Source organism: Parasteatoda tepidariorum, chromosome 7 (genome assembly GCF_043381705.1).
Source record: "Parasteatoda tepidariorum isolate YZ-2023 chromosome 7, CAS_Ptep_4.0, whole genome shotgun sequence".
Classification (NCBI taxonomy): Eukaryota; Metazoa; Arthropoda; class Arachnida; order Araneae; family Theridiidae; genus Parasteatoda; species Parasteatoda tepidariorum.
The window spans coordinates 37,479,363-37,497,267 of NC_092210.1; the positions used below are offsets into that span (position 1 = coordinate 37,479,363).

The 17,905-nt window shown below is 28.0% G+C and overlaps 2 protein-coding genes across 6 annotated transcripts in view; one reads left to right on the plus strand and one right to left on the minus strand.

The window, feature by feature from the left end:
- Positions 1-16,579, minus strand: part of LOC107455639 (uncharacterized) — a 107,448-nt gene extending 90,869 nt beyond the window's left edge. Inside the window, exons 1-2 of the mRNA XM_071183285.1 lie at positions 16,285-16,579; positions 15,085-15,353 (exon numbers count right to left, since the gene is read on the minus strand). The gene's annotated coding sequence lies outside the window, so the exon portion shown is untranslated. The remainder of the gene's footprint in view (positions 1-15,084; positions 15,354-16,284) is intronic.
- LOC107455640 (uncharacterized) overlaps positions 377-17,905 on the plus strand; it is a 22,310-nt gene continuing 4,781 nt past the window's right edge. The window contains exon 1 of one of the 5 annotated variants that reach the window (XM_016073277.3): positions 377-564. In XM_016073277.3, the coding sequence (XP_015928763.1) occupies positions 562-564 (3 nt within the window). In that variant the 5' untranslated portion in view covers positions 377-561. Of the gene's footprint in view, positions 565-6,027; positions 6,198-8,362; positions 8,507-11,435; positions 11,504-17,905 lie in introns of those variants that run through there. The other 4 variants (XM_071183287.1, XM_016073279.3, XM_071183288.1 and 1 more) reach the window with 4 other exon arrangements.

Sequence of the window (17,905 nt, forward strand, 5' to 3'; positions counted from 1 at the left end):
GAATAAAATAAATCACTGAAAATTTTTTAATCAAATACTATTTTAAAAAAACTACAATTAAAACTTAAATTTGTCTTATTTTGCAAAATAATTTGTGTATTGAAATTTTTGTGGCTAGCTCTTTCTTCAATTTAAGTCTAGCCAAACAATTTATAAAGAGAGAATAACTCCAATCAATAGTGTTGTCCTTAACCTTCAAAATAAGTTCAGGTTTACAGAATATCACAGGTCGATTCTAACTAAGCTTTTTTTTCCTCCCCATCACTGAAAATATATTATTGATCATTAACAATGTTGCGTTGGATACCAGCTGAGCTGTTTTTCTTTACCTACGATACCGAAAGTAATGAATAACTGCTGTCTAGTATACCTGCACTAAATTAGTTCCCAGAAACGATTGAGCACAGTCGGCATCTAATTTGATTTTCTGAGACTTATTGTCAAGGTCTTTTACCATTCTTCTGTAATTTATCTTTAAATTGAGTTCAGTTAGCTTTTAAATGTTTAAATATGGTTCTTAAGAAATGTAATTTAAACGTACGTAGATTGATCTCTTATTGAATGGTATGTAATTTTATATAATGCCGAATAAGATGAATTTTTTAATGTTCTTTTTTTGATTAATTATTATTAACGTCTGTGTCTATTAACTTCGATTTGACTCATTTTTACACCTAGTTCTTCAGTTTGCTTAAAATTATTAAGAGGTAATTTAGAAACAATGTCTCATTGGTACTCATGCCATGAGGAAAATGATATGATTCATGAACATCATTGGTATAATAGACATTTTTAATAATGATATGGGCTGTTTTAACTCTTTTAAAAGCATATTAGATAAGAAATTTATTAATTTGAAAAGTTTAAATTTGTCTATTACTAAAATTATTTCTCTGTTAACTTACATATAACTTACCTTGACACTAAGCACTAAGTAGTTTGGTACTGGATTGATAAATTCTTTACCAATCTCATAATAATAGAGCATTACATAATAAGATAATAATGTAATGGTTTCATATGATAATTTTTATTTGTTTATTAAACTTTTCCGATGAAAAATTATTATTATTATTTACAAAGAATACATTTATCAATTTCAAATATTTCTTGATTAAATTTTCTATGGCTTACTTCAATACCATTTATTTTGTGACTGGATTAGTAAATTAATACCATTCTTCCCTTGAATGGTAAGTCGCTTAATTAGAGCAAAATATTTTATACTTATATTATGGTTAGAATGTATTTTAGTTTCCTTTTAAATGTTTCTATAACTTTTTAATCTTGAATTTTGTCCAGTTTTTTTTAAAATCAATTCTCTAATCATTTTTCGAATAAATTACTAACAATAATTTTGAAACCAATTACTTCGCCATTAAATTGGTAATTCGTTACTATTCTCTTATTTAATATCAAGTTATTGAATAACATTTTAGTTTCCTTTTAAATGTTTCGATAACTTTTAAATCTTAAATTATGCCCAGTTTTTTAGTCAGTTCCTTAAAAATTTCCCTAATAAATTACAAATAACTTGTTTTAAAATCAATTTCTTTGATACTGAATTGATAATTCGATACTAATCACTTTTTCAATAGTTAGTTATTGAATAGGATGGACATCTTTTAGTAATGATTTTTGTGATAGTTAGTTTTTTTTTAGCATTCCTTTAAATTTTTTAGTAAAATTACTTTTGTTCTATATAATTTTGACAGTACCAAACCTTTATTAATTTTCACTTATCTTTCACTTTATTACAAAAAACAATTTCCAATGATGAATTCCTTTTTATCTGTGTTTAACTTCTCCATTACTTTACTCATATTTTTTGCTACTTTTAGCGTACAAGCATATTAATCATAACAAAATAAGAAAATAATGATATCTATGCTTTTACAATAGAGTTTTGATGAGGATTGTTTGCCTTCCAATGAGGTGACCCAGATTCGAATCCCAGCGGTGGCTGGTTGATACAAATTCTGCTTCCGGCTCACACGGACCGCAATGCTAACATTTAATATTATCAGTGGTAGAGGGATGATGGGTTAGAATCCCTTTGCCGTCAACTTGACTATGGGAGGTTTTTGAGGTTTTTCTCTCGAGTCACCACAGCTCCAGCAGTTCCATTGTCTTCTTGAGTGGGTTCAAAATAGCTAGGTTCTGTAGTTGAACATTGATTGTCTTAAACTCAGAATCGGGTTGACTGTTTATCACGGGTTATAAAATAAAATAAACTATGACGAATTTTTTGAGAATTTTCAATATCCATTCTATACTTTGAACATTATTATGAAAAACTATTTATGTTGAAATTTGTAAAAAATAAAGCAAAAAAAAATCAAAAAAAAATTATATTTTAATAAAAAAAATTATTTAGCTATTGTGAATAAATATTATAAAACATAAATCATCTTAAACATTTAAGCAAGCAATTGATTTGAAATTAAAATATCGCTGTTTACAAAGCATTAGTTGAGTATAATAAGACTTAGTTGAGTATAATATATCAAGTCTGAGACATGGGTATCGTCATTCATTTCTGACAAAGCAAATAATATTTTATAGTGTTTTATGAAACGTGAAAGTTAATTTACTATTACGTAAGTTTAAGATTCTAATTTTAATAAATCAAAATTAACTATTATTAGTTTACAAAACAATAAAAAATAATTTTAATACCTATTTATTTTAGAAACATTTTTAATGGAATTTTACAAACTTCGCAAAATTCTGCTAAATTTTAAAAGATTTTACTAAATTTTATCGGCTTAGAATAAATAGCCGTGTCATTAAATATAGTATTAAACATTTTATGACATTAAACATTCGCTAGTAACTTTGTATTTAGTGATTAATGCTAAAGACATTTAAAAGGACTTTGATTTTCTTTTTTGTAAACTAATGATAAAATATAATTTAACGTCACATAAGGAATTATCTCAAATCCTTCCTTGTATATAATTAAGCTTAAGACATTTAACGTTCGTTGTTAGAAAAGCGTGTTTAGAAAATTTTAATATTTATATAAATTTTCTGGAAGATTTAGCAACATTTAATTCCATTTTTAATAAGTAAACTGTGAAAAGTCTTTGGATCAAACTACTGTTTGCTCGTAAAATCGAATTTACCATAAAATTTTAAACTGTAGTTTTTACAGTAATATTCATTTAATTACAATGGTTCAATGATTTTATAGTAAATATTTTTGCAAAAGTTAGGGATATCAGATTCTTGTTCCGTTAAAATTTATGGCTTTACGGCAAAATGTATTGGTACCCTGAGAGCCGGTACTTTTTACCGTAATTTGATCCGGAATTTTTATTGTGTTCTAAAAATAATCAAGAGAGATATTTTTATTTATTGCCTAAGATTCTTGATTTTCACATTTTCTCCATTTAAAAAAAATGCTCTTTTTATGTTAAGCAGCTAATGTGCACACATTTTGACAAAATTAACAATAAATATTTCTTTAAAATATGTGATAACATTTGGTAAATGTGGAAAATGTGGCTATTATAACATGATACCTAAGAGCATGACATAAAACCTTTTAACAGGTAAAATTCACTTTTGAATTTCGTATTTTTTGCTAAATGTATGGAAATAAGAACTATAATTTTTAAAACCAGAATTTCCGGTAGATTTTTGTCATATTAAAAGAAAAGTTAGAAAATTAATGGCTTAAATACCGTATATTATGGTTTTTACAGTCAGAATTATTGTTTATTCTACTAGAAATGTCATTACCATATAGTGCGGTAATTTTACCTGATTTTTTTTTCTCCGTGTGTTAAATATCTCTATAATGAGTAATAATGCTTCTCATTTATTTCTTTTTACCGAGTGACACAATCCATGTTTTTTTTATTTCATTTTGTCACGATTATCATCTTGCAGTGCATGAGTATAACTGAATAAGAACTCACTTATTGATTAGAAAGAATCATTGAGAAGACTCAGAAAGTCTGCTTAAAAATCTCAAGCACTAACCCCTGTACCATCCAGTCACGTTGTGATTAACTAACTTTAAAATAAAATGAAAACTATAAGCAACTCCTAAAATTACCCCCAATCCCAATTACATACGGATGAGTAGAGAAGATGATGTCAATAACCTGAGATCTTGCGTTCCATTAAAATAAATCGCTTGGTTTTGTGTCAAAAATAATTAAACACAGCGCAAGAACTTTTGAAATGTCCAAAATGAAAGTATTATTTTCTGAGAATGTAGCAGAAATTCCAAAGCAGTGTAAGTTCGGAATCAGTTCTGATTTCCGCATTATAAATTTAAATTGATTTTATCACGATTCTTTAAATAGCGATGTGAAAACCGTTGCTTTTTTCTGTATTGTATGAGTTTAAATTGAGAAATGTCAATATTATTAATACTTAAATGTCTTATGTTGTTCATAAGTGATATAAGCTACTGATTGCCATTTCTCATCTAGTGGTGCTTTTGAACTCGTTTTCGATGAATTTATAATGAATATTCGATGAATTCGATGAATTCATAAATAGGCTTTTTTGCCAAGGGAGATCTTTTCTTAAATAACGTGGCAACGCTGCTTTACTCTTAATTAGCTTTTTTAATTGTGAGTTTTGAGACTCATTTGATGATAAACAAAGAGAATTTAGATCACCGTTTAGAAGTAGTAAGAATACTTTGTCCTCTGTCAGAAATAAAATTCTCACTTTTGACAATTCAGCAATCCATGAGTTACATTTGGTTAGTTTTAAGAATCATTTTGACACGAAACCGCATGATTTGTGACAAAACATGAACGCTCAAATGTATGACGAAAATGTTTCCTCATCTCAAAACCTCATCATGGTGAGTTGCGGTAGATTGTTAATAGAATGACGAAATTAGAATGAAGACCAGACTATCGAAAATAAAGTGAAAATTTTTCTGTATGGTGAAACCAGTAAAATCAAAGGTTCGAATCGAACTTTGGGCATGGGTGAAATTTACTTCTCTGTTCTATGTATCTTGCTTGTCTCGTTAAGGCGGCATTGATCCAATTATATGGCGCCCACGATAAAGAGATTGATAAAAAAGTTAGATACATTAGACCAGTGTTTCCCAAACTTATGACTTTTGTGAACCCTTTCTAAATTTTTCGTAACGCTTTGTACCTCTGAAGAAAAATGAATGTATTTTTTACTATAAAAATTTCCACAAAAGTTAATAATCACAACTGGCTGTTGACACTACTAATTATTAACTGTAAAATTTGCAAAGAAATAGCCAATAGAATAGTACGTAATTGTAAATTTTCATGGTTAGCTTTGTTTCTAAATAAAAAATTTTGAAATTTTCGTTTATTGTAAGATATTTCGCATAAGAACGCGTACCCCCGTTAAACTGTTCCCGTACCCCTGGGGGTACGCGTGCCACACTTTGGGAAACACTGCCTTAGGCGATACAAGTATTATTTATTTATTTATTTTTTCATGAAAGAAAAACAATAATGAAACATTCCTTTAATTTTAACAATTTTTTTTTTCCTCTAAGAAGTAACAACAGTTATTTTGTAACTTTGGCGAAATTTTTGATCGGAGCATATAACAAAAATTTTCGTCAAAAAAGAAAAAAGATTTGAGTATCTATTTTATACAGTAGCTTCAATTTTTAATTTAATATATTTTTTTTAATTTTGAAATAAAATAAAAATAAAAATTATTTCTGCCGAAAATGTGTTTCATTTATTTATATAATAATCTAAACGTCGAATTGTATGTTCCACGTTTTTAAAAGATATTTTTGACACAATAAAAGCGAAACGAAAAATTTAATTTTTCTTTCGCCCATAATTTAAACAAAAAAGATTTGATACTTTCCTTAACAGCCATTTTGACCTTACTTTATATCCTGTGGCCAGTAACATCTTACCTTGGCAATAAATATAGACCAAATCGATCATATTTATATTATATTCAAAGACCTTCCACTACGTTTCCGCCGTAATAAAAATCCTTATAATGTTTACACGCATTTCCCACCCATATCAAAATAGCCATTTCATTCTACCACTCGTCTCTTGGCAACGGCCTTGACCAATATGTAACGAAGGATACTCTTTTCCAATATGGCATCACGCACCGAGAGTAGAGATCGGTAAATTTTACTCTTGAACGGTTCTAAGTTGAGAGCATTTTGGGGAAAATAAAGTCGGTGATCCATAAAATTCAGTAAGGTACGTTTGCTTTGGGTTTTTGTGTACAATTCTAAAGTTTATTCTTTGAAACTTTGCTTTTAACTTTTTGTTACCTAACATTAATTATTTAAATTTATTTAATAAAATAAATAACTTGCAGACAACAAATGCATTTCCATGACTTAGCTAAATTTTTGGGTGTAAAATTTCCTGGAGAAATTTAAGTATTAAAAAAAAAAATTTCTGAGAGTTTTTTTTAACTTTTGCTCTTGAACAACTCTAGGTTGTGTTCTTATTTTGATGGATAACTCAGTGAACCATAAAATACAATAAAGTTAACCTAATTTTTTTTAAAGTCAACTCTTAAATTTAAAGTTAACTCTCTTAATAACTTACCTCTATTGTGTGGAATTTTTAAGTTTACTGTTTAAAAATAACGTGAATTTATCTTTCAATAAATTATTACTTACTTACTTTAAATTATTTAAGTAATATTTAATTACTTAAATAATTTAAGATATTCGACTGGTTGTGACAATTTTCTTTAAAAAAGACTCAATTGAAATTTTAATTTTATTCTTGGTTAATAGGGGTCCTAAAATTATAAGCTTAAAGTGAAGTTTAAAAATTTATAAAATATTTTTCAAAATAAGAGCAAGTTTGAGCATTAAAACTACAAATTTTTCTCGTCACGCTAACATATCTACGATAAATTGTAATGCATAAATTTCGAAAAAATTTGTTTTCTAGATCATTAATATAATTACCTGTGTTCTTAACTAAAATCATGAAAAAGATTTTTTAAAAAAAATAATATACCTAAATGTATTGTTTAATATTGAATTTTTAAAGCAAAATTCTAAATATTCTTATTCAGAATTTCATAAAAATAACAACTTACTCATACTTAAAGCTTAGCGTTTAGTTCTTTTAGCTACTAGCATTATACAAAATCTACTAATAAAATTTCAGAGAATTCTGTTATAAATTTTTTTGTAATGTGTAATAGCGGAGAGAAATTTTCTTAAAATCAACGTTCTTCAGAAAGCGCGTTCAAAATGCAAGAAAATATTGACAACAAAAAAATAATAATAATAACTCAAAAATAAATAACTGAGAAAAAATTTTATTTGTCTTAAATGAATAATTTACTCTAATATATAAAATACTCAAAGCATAGCATAGCAAGACATACTCAAGACATACGCAAGACAAAGCATACTCAAAATAAAATACTCAAAGCATAGCAAGAACACTTTAGTTTCGTTTCAGGGAATTTACTTTCTGTTTCATCTACCAGCATAAGAAAAAAAAATTAAAAATTCATTTCTAAAAATCAAAGTTCAAAAATTTCAGAAATTAAAAAATTTTGGAAAGCAAAAAAAAATTTGAAAACTGAGTTCAGAAATTTTGGAAAGCTAATAAATGTGGTTCAAATATGGATAATGAAATAGAAAATCAAAATTTTCGTAGAAATTGCCGATTTTCACCTAGTCGGATACCTTAATTAAACAAGTTATAAATGGAATAAGCATATGACTCATTTATATTTCTGAGGGTAAAATTTTAACAGGATTTAAATTTAAAAAAAGCGAATTTATTCTGTATTTTGTAAAATTTACTCTTGGATGATTTTAACTTCCGTGCTGATTTTAATGGATAAATTTAGTGACTCATCAATTTCAATAAGGTATGCTTAAATCTTTTGCAGGCATTTTTTTAAATTTTACTGTTTGAAATATTCAACTTTCTAAATTATTATTGACATTGATTATAATATAAAATGCAATATTATATAAATTATTATTAATATTGTATGCAATATTAAAAATAATTTAGGATGTTTTAATTGATAATCTTAAAAATTCATAAATGTCTAAAATATATGAAAATAAAAAGAATATATAACGTGACTACAAAATAGAATATTTTTAAAAATGAAAATAATGGAGAATCATGTTGTTAGCACATTGTGGGACTTCCGTATACAAAACGTGTATGGATATATCTTAAGTAATGTTTCTTGTTACTTAAGAGTTTCTTAATATTATTTAGTCCAGTTATAGCTTTGAGATTCTATATCGTAAAATTCAACAGCTGTAGTTTTCAGATCAGTTTAAACAATTAAAATTTTTTTTTCCTTTTCAAACAGGTGTCTTAAAGTTACCTAGTTTTAGCATTTTACTCTCTATATAATAATGGAGGCTTGGTGGTTCAAGGGTTAGAGCGTTCACCTTCCAATGAGGTGAAACGGGTTCGAATCTCAGCGATGGCTGGTCTATGCGAATTTCGCACCTGGCTCGCACCGACCTCACTCAAGGGCAAATTTCTCCCAATATTTGATCCAGGTATTCTCGTGCCTTCTGTGTAATAGTGTGAGAGAACATAATCTGTACTTTTTGCTTGATGCATTACATTATTTAGATCCAAAATTTTTTTTTTTCTGTACATAGCTATTAAGCAGATTATTATTTTTTTAAATAAGTCAATATCAGGAAATGGTCACTGAAAAGAAGCATAACTGTTTTAATAAAAGTAAAACACATAAATTTTGTACTGTAACTTTTACATTTATAACAGTATACAGTATACATTTTGCAGCTTTTTCACACAAAAAAAGTTTTTTGGAAAAAAAATGAAATAAAAATATTTATTCAATTAAATATTTTTGACAAAAATAAATTAGATTAAGAAAATTATTTGATTAGAGAATTGAGATTAGGATTAGAATTAAGAGAAAATAATATAAATTTTGCAACATCGTTCACGAAACAGTATTATATTTTGTGGCACTTCACACTAAGGGAAAAAATTTGACAAAAAACATTTTCGCACAGTAAAGATATTTATCACAAAAAAGAGATAATCAAGATTAAAATTAGAAGTAAGAGAGAGAAATACATAAATTTTGTAGCATAGTTTTCAAAACTTACTAAGCAGTGATATATTTTGTAGCTTTTCACACTAAAAAAATAAATTTCGGCGAAAAAGAAATATTTTTACGATAAAATTTCTAATAAAAAAGAGAATTCTGGTAATTTATACCAGATCTTCAACGTATTTAAATTATTTATTTGTGGTAATTATTTATTGGAAATTCTAGTTTTTTAAATTATTAGGAGACTCCATCCATTGCTCACTCCACTCACTAACCCCTGTGATGACCTTTTATTCATCTTTGTTTTTTTCCCTTTGAAATCCGATATTTTTCTTTTCAAAAAAAGATATTTTTGCTTATAAAATGTTTAATTATTGTTTCTTTATGTAACAATATTTTATTAATATATTTATCGTTATAAAATTAACGATTACTTGAATTGAAATATAATAATTATCGGTACTTGAAAAAAAAAAACTTCTTAAAAATAGAGAATGTGTGATACAATAAGCAATAGCAAAGGAGAAATAATTTTACTAGTTAGCCTGTTTTCTATAGGTTACTTCATAGCTGATACGATACAGCATAAGCAGTAGAAGTGATGTCCGCCAAATTTGCTAACTCACTCCATGGTTATGCTTCGCCCTTACATTTAGCATTACTGTCTTTACTATGTTTTACTTTATTTTACTGTACTTTAGTTAATTTTTTGCTTAACTTTACGCCTTTCTCTTATTTACGATTATTTAATTTACGCGTTAATTTATATTTTACGCTTTGCTTTACTTTCTACTTTACTTTTTACTTACACGCTTTTTACGATGTGCCTTACTTAACTTAATATTCCATGCTCTACTTTGCATTACTTTACCTTTTACTTTACTTTTTACATTTCCATGAGTAATAATAAAATATATAAACAAAAATAAGCACTAAAATAGCAGATGATTTAATGATGGAGATTATGTGGCCAATGGAAGAGCGATGCGGCTAGAGTTCTGCATACGCTGTGCTAAAACTCAACCTTGTTCTATCACCAACGTCGGCTTCAAACTCGGAACATTGAATCAGAGATCCAGTTAAATAATTGAAATCAGTGGTTTACAATCTATAGCGATAACTTTAGATAGTATATCAGTTCATTTTGGAAACGATTTTCCATCTCACTTGAAATTTTTATATATTTTTTTTAAATCGATATAAATGTTATGATTTTTTATCTGGAAACAATTAATCTCTTTCTTACATATTTTTATTTTATTTATTCATTCTGTTTGATATCAAGTTAGTTCCGAGATTATAAAATTAAAATCTCAAGAGAGAGATAAATTTTGAAACTGGTCGTTCGTATAATTCAACTCAGTAGCTGCATAACAGCTGGGCGTACATGGGCGAACATATTTTATTATTTTACAAATTTAATGACTGATAATTCTCAAGCCAAGGATTTTGTGTTATTTTTTTAAATTCCTTCTAACTCCCTGTGCATTTTTCTTCACACCTTCATAATTTCTCGTATCTAAGTTTCATAGATTTTGCACAGCAAAACAAAATGCAACATGAAGTTACTAAATGCAACATTGTTTTCCAGCGATATATTATATATTCACTCCATTGCGTATATATTTTATTTTAAAATAGGCGTTGAACAGTGGACCAGAATCTGAGTTTATGACTATCAATGTTCAACTCCGCATCCTTATAATTTTGAATCCCTACCAGATGACCAGGGAACTCCTGGGACAAATATTGAGACAAGCTAGCCTTCGTAACGGAAATTTTTTAGTGGGACTAACTGGCATTTGCATTACACTGAGAGGAAAACCACGAAATATAGCAGAATCGCGAACCACTGCTGGAATTCGAACCTGACTCCCTCATTGGAGGGTGAACGCTCTATCCCCTGAGCCACTGTGGCTCAATTGCTGATCACTGTGGCTCAAATATTTTTTTTTTTCATTTCTAATAATTAAGACAATTTTAATTTAATAAAAAATATTTTACTTTCAAAATTTTTTTACACGCTTAATAAATTATTGATTATGCAAACAATATAATCTTGAATCAGATCACGCTCCCAGCTGCTAAATTCCCGGATATATACTACGGAATATACAAAACAAGTTTAATATAAAATACTTAAAAAAAATGCAAACGGGGAGGTCATGCTGGTTATTATACGATTCTTTTTTGCAAATAATTCACAGTTGGAATAAAAGACAAAAACGCTTTCATCCATCTAGCTTTAATGACTAATGTTCTGGGAACATAGACGATCTACGAAATTTCGCGATGGCAATGTTTATTGAGTACGGAAGTGGAGTAAAATTATTTGAATTGCTAAAATCCGTCCAAACGTGTCACTTAAATAGGCTTTTTCACCGTCATCCACACCTATCTCGAAATAAAGAGAGCCTTATGCTATTTTCAATAAATGACTACTTTTAGCACAGCTTTTAGTGTTATGGTAAGAAAGACTTTTTCAGTGTAGTAATCAACTCAATATTATTATAAGTACTCAATTCAATATTATTTTATAATGTTATAATAGTATGTTTATTATGGATGGTGTTTTCAATGTAAATGTAAACAACAACACTCTACAGCTATTGACCGGCTCTACTCTGGTTAGGAAATATACAACTGTTTACTATGGCGATATTTTCAAACAGATAATTTTGTTTTTAATTAAAGAAATAAATTCTATTATTTCTAAACTCAAATATGCTGTATTTCATTAAATATTAATAATATAAAGTAATTCTTGTGAGTTTACAGTGTTTTAGTTATATATAAATGTATTGTTAAAAAGGGTGACTTGGTTGTTAGATTTGGAAAGAACTCGCTTTTTTGGCAACCCTTGTTCGGCCTTTTCTTTACTTGTTTATTACTGTTTGTTTATGAGGAAAGTCATGCTCCATCATACCTTAGTCTTGGCATATTGTTTGAGCAGCGAGATTAAGTCCATTTTACAAATTATGTCTTCAAATTGCGATTCTTAAAATTATTTTTTTTTTGGCTGCAAATTTATAAATCAGGTAGAAAATATACGCATGCAAGAAATACTATTCAATAGTCTCTAAACACAATGGTCACGTTGTAATCCAAATGGCTTCAAAATACACCGGAACCGGAAGTATAGGCACTAAAGCATTTGCAGCGCATGCTAAGGTAGAAAAAACCATCCATATTCAATTATATTTAATTATTTAAAACAGTTAATTATTTGATACTTAAGTTTATGTCCGTCATTGTTGCGAGGCATTTGAATTGAACACGTTACAAATATATTAATTATATGGACGCATGCAAAGGCATGAATTCATTGCATGCGTCTTTTCCTGTACAAAGTCGTTCATTTCCGAAACTGAGAATTTTATAACCAAGTTTTACCCAGAGCTGCCCGGGAGTAAAAGTTCATTATTGATTGAATGATCTGTGTAAACAGTAAGAAATTCTGACTAATGAGTAAGTAATAACAATGTTAACAGATTTGACAAACTAAGAGCAATACAGTACTTCAGACAACTTTTAATTTTAGCCATGTTTTACAGCTGAAAATTGACTCATAATTTTTTAAACATTAATTTTTTGATGTAACAATACTTATTTGTTAGAATCAAGAAATGTCACGTAGAGAAAAAATTCTGATAAAATTACCGTACGAAATGGTAATGACGTTTCTTGTAAAAAAAAAAAAAAAAAAAAAAAAAAAAAAAAAAAAAAAAAAAAAAACATAATTATGGTAATAAAACAAGAACAACAACAAAAAAAACACCGCACATAAACCATTCATGTGGCAATTTTTATGGTAATGGCTTACCGGAAATACTGGTTTTCAAAATTATATTTCCGATTTCCAGACATTTAGGCAAAAAAATACAAAACTGAAAAGTAAATTTAACTGAATAAATGGTTTTTTATGTAAGACTCTAAGGTGTGTTTGAATTACCAAATTTTAATACACAAACCAAATTTTATCACGTATTATAAAACCATATTTTCTTGCAAATTTCACCAAAATAATTACCAAAGCGCTGCTGCGAAAACTACCAATCTTTCTGGTGTTACTATAGAGCTAGAAACACGGCAAATTTTACCATATACTGGGTGTTTTGTCTCAACTTTTCTCTCAGTGCACAATCACAATAATAAGTTTCGAAAACAGTTCCTAATAACACTAATATTTTTCTAATCATTTCTGCGAACTAATGATATGGCACTACAAATGCAGATTTCCAATAAATGCCCTGGCTAAATTGGCATTTCTATTATTGTTTTGCCCTATGTAATGACTTTAAATTGTGAGACTTTCCAAAAGAATGTTTCAGAAATTCATCTTATCATAAGAAAAGCTGACTACAGTATTATTCAATTAGTCCAAGTTTGCCTTAATCACAATTTTTCTGATAAATTAAAATTTAGTATGTACCTTAAATTGTATAATATTAATCTTGATTGCCTCTACATAATTTTACTTTATTGAAACATGTTTTTAGGCCCGAGTATCAGCAAAAGAAATGCATATTTTCAATTGTCTTTTAAAATACCTTTCCTGTGGCAGCCTTTATGTGACAACTAGTTATCCATTTTGATTTTATTTCTGCTAATCTAACGCAGGATATCAAAGATAAATAATTAAAAAAACATGTAATAAACTCACGAAGAAACTTATTTTCGATTAAATCTAGCTGTGAAATATGAATTAAATCTTTGAAGAGAAATATGAATAATATGAATTTAATAATATGAATAATATGAATTAATTTAGAAAAATATGAATTTAATCTTTCAAATAACTGAAAAAAGGAAGAAAAATCATGTTGAGCTTAAATTGCAACAATACGCAATGCTAATCTTATAGAAACTCTTTCTGTGGACTGTAATTTGTTGGTGGTTACGAGGTGTATTGATAATCATGACAGTCCTACCATTGAACGTCTGAACAACAAATTTAGTCTGAATTTGCTAAGAATTGTTTATTTAATTACGAATCTTACCGAGAAAACTTATTTAGATTACAAGTTTGAAAGAATATGACTTAAAATTATAATAATGATATTTGAACAAATATTTGAAACCATATACATTTTTTATTATCTTATTTAAATATTGTTTTAATTATTTAAAATCATGATTCTATTTCTATTTTACGTGCCTTAAACCTCAAGTTACGATTTAAAAAAATTTGAAGTAATTTTTTGCTGCATATTCTTTTTAGCTATTATCAAAAATTAGAAATATTTGAATTTAAATTTATTTCTATGAAGAAACTTATATAAGATTTGCAAACATATTTTTTGTATACTTATGAAATGGTACAATTGCAAAAACAAAATTTTTTTAAAGAATCTGCATTTGTCAGAAAGTTTCATAAAAATGTGGAAAACTCACTTACTATATAATGAGATGGTTGCTCCACCTTCAATAATTAATAAATTCACTATAGCGTTTAAATTATTTTGATACCAATTTTTCCTGCATTTCTAATGTTATTCTGATGGAAATAATTTTTTTAAAGACATAAAAAAATAGTAATACTATATTTAATTCTTTTTCAATTCATGACACTTAATTTTCACAATGACGAACAATTTTCGAATACGACAATTACAATGTCTTGGATTTTTCAATTCACCTAAGACAATACTACATTTCAATGCTACTTGGAAATTGTATGTGAAAAAAAGCACTTCATAGAATTTCCTTTAAAAATATTTAATATAATACGAATTTATAAAATTTCTGTGTTTGTAGGCACAACAATTTTACAGTTTTAAGTCCTTTATTCTATCATAAACTCAAAATTTATATAAAAATTAAAGAAAAAGTTTTTAAAGAAATTAAAGCAAGTAAAAATTGAGTTTAAAAAAATACTTCACTTCAGAATTACTTCAGAGTTTTTAAAAATAATAGGCTGAATAAACAACGGCTGATTTCCATTGATAAGACGCATACCCCTCCTGCGTTAAGTATTACATTAAAACTAAAAATTGGTCTAAGTTATTAAGTTATCTTTTGAAGTTAATAACCATCATTAAAACTTACTGCGAAGCCAATGGCTGCGGGTTCAATTCTCACTCAGGGCATGGATGTTTTGCTGTGTGTGTTGTCCTCTGTTGTGTGCGATTTGTGATTGTGGCCTGCCAAGAAACGGGCATCTGTGGCAGCGTGGCGTGGGCAATGTTTCTCTCCTCTGTGACTCTGGTCACCAGGTACCCAACAGGCAATGCCAAATGACTAACTTTTCCAGCACCTTCCATAGCGAAGAACGATAAATTCAGTGCATGCCATTAAAAAAAAAAAGATTTTTGTTGCTAAAGAGAAAAAGAAGAAATTTTATCGATTGTGTGACAATATTTTTAGTGTTTTCCACAAAGTAAAAATTTTATATCTATATTTTTGTATTTTGTAGACGGTAAATAAACGTAATACATTTCTCGCTAAAACTTTTTATCATTTCATACACGTTTTTGTGATACTTTAAACTGGTATGAAATAAAAGTTTATTAAGGTGTGTACAAGCGTTTTCTTCTGGTAATAATGCCTTAAATTTATTTATTTTACTTAGAAGTGTAAGTTTTTCTAAAGAAAAGCTATAAAAATAGTCTTAGAAAATATTTTTAATCGTTAATTGCATGATAATATAATATTATAATTTCGGATATTTATACCGGAAGCTATGCCGGACATTTAATTGACTATTTTATAACATTCTGCACTTAACACAGAATTCGGTATGCATGTTTTTACAAAACTGATTTATCTTTTTTTTTCTTCCTGAAACAATCGTGTTTTGTCTCACAACTATAAAAATAATTAACTAAAGCAAAAATATTTTCGCAATACTATTATTTTTTGCCAATTGCATAAGTGCTGGTGAAATCTCAAGGGAATTTTAAAAACATTATGTCAACCCGATCAATCAGGAGAATAATTTTGGTTTACAGAAAGTATCGTAATACAGCTATTTGTCAGGATTGACGAGTTTTCTCAAAATTACACATTTAACGATATATTTATAGAATCTCTTGAAATAATTTAGTTCACGCTGCTTTTGACACAAAAAATATTTAGTCAACATAAGAGGCAGAAGCATTTCCCTTGTGTTACGGTGACTTTTTTAGCAAACTTCTTACACATCAGAATGGTAATATTGTTATTGTTTTTAAAAATAAAAATCAGCGTAAAAAAATTCAAAGGATATCATATCTTATATGTAAAATTTGGATAAAATTTTAAACTTACCAGAGGTAACTTTCTATTAAGGTGCTTTCTTCTAGCTGCGCAACCAGAGGCCTTGAAGTTGTTTAGTACCTAGACCTTGATGGTAGGAACTTTTAAAACAGCATTATTTTGATGAAGTTTTATCACGCTTCTGCTGTCATTTTTTGTAAAAAGGCCTTTACAGCGAAGGCAAGTTCCGCTCATGTCCACTGCTACATTGTTTTCAAAGTTTTCTACAAGATGGCAGTAGTGTCGTTCTTCTTACGACAACTAAACCGAAAGGAGCCCTGATGCCAAATCACCTGATTCACTGCCGTTTCCGTATTTCGCATATTAATGTTATTGGAATACTTAAAATCATTAAAAACTTTCTATAAGACAGTTTTTTTAGTATAATAATCAGAATTGCAGAATTAGGTTTAAAATTTAAGGAATCATAAATGACTGCAATTTAAAACTAAATATTTATATAATTTTAAAAAAGTTGTTTAACTTACTTATTCATTTATTTTATGTGACATATATGTATGTAATCACACTACTGAAAAGGTAGTTTACAGAAGATACTTCGAAATTTTAAATTCAAAGATTAAAAAGTATTTTTTTATTCATTTTTTTTTTTTTTAAGTTAGGCTAGAGTACTAGATTTATTTTAATTCTGCGAAGATTTTAATCATCTCTTTAAAATTATCTATTAAAGTATTTTTTGATATTGATGCACTTGGGGCAACATAATGATAATTGAACCTTTATTAAAGATGCCATTTTTCTAATAAACTGTTCCATAGTATTTTCAGATTGATACTTTGAAAGTTTCTAGACTTTCCACTATATGGCACTATCAAAATTTGAATGTTTATTTTTCCAAAATGTTCTTCTGAACAATTTGAAACTGTGGCTTATCATTAGAGTGTCTGGCTAAATTATTAGAAGCACTTTAAAATTCCTTGTAAAATCTTAATTATCTGGTGACGCTATACGGCTTCATTGTATTTATGCGACTGAAATCGTTTCGTACTTGTTTTGGTTCGGATACCAATCAATTAAATTAGGAGATATATAATATATATGTGACGATTTGCTAAATTAGGTGATATATTATATAAATATAGAATATTTATTACATGGAGCTAGGAGTAAGTGGAGAAGACACTTCCATTAGCCCACTCCTTTCACGGTGAAGCAACCGCGGGAGTTTTCCGCCATCTTACTTGCTGCGTCGTTGTGCGCTCATACATCTTTCTATTTCTAGTTAATCCATGCTTTTTAACGAAGCTTGGAGGGCGGTTTTGAAGGGTTCTTAATTTGATTTAAAGTGTCGAGTTTAGTCTTTTAAGTTAAATAAGAGATCCATCCATCCAAGCTTTCTCCATTTTTTATTTAGCCGTTAGAATTTTCGTATTTCTAACTTTTAGAAAAAACATTTCAACTTGACAGAATTTTTGAAACAAATGGAATTCTTGGTAAAGTTAATATTAGGTCAAGTTCATTTAACAATCACTATGCACTTTTCAAAACAATTTCAAGAAGATAAAAAAGTTTATTATCTAGAAATTTAAAATTTATATTACTCTGATAGTTTTAATTCATAGGTCCATAAAGTCAGGTAACTAATTATTTTAAGAAAAGACAGGGAAAAAAA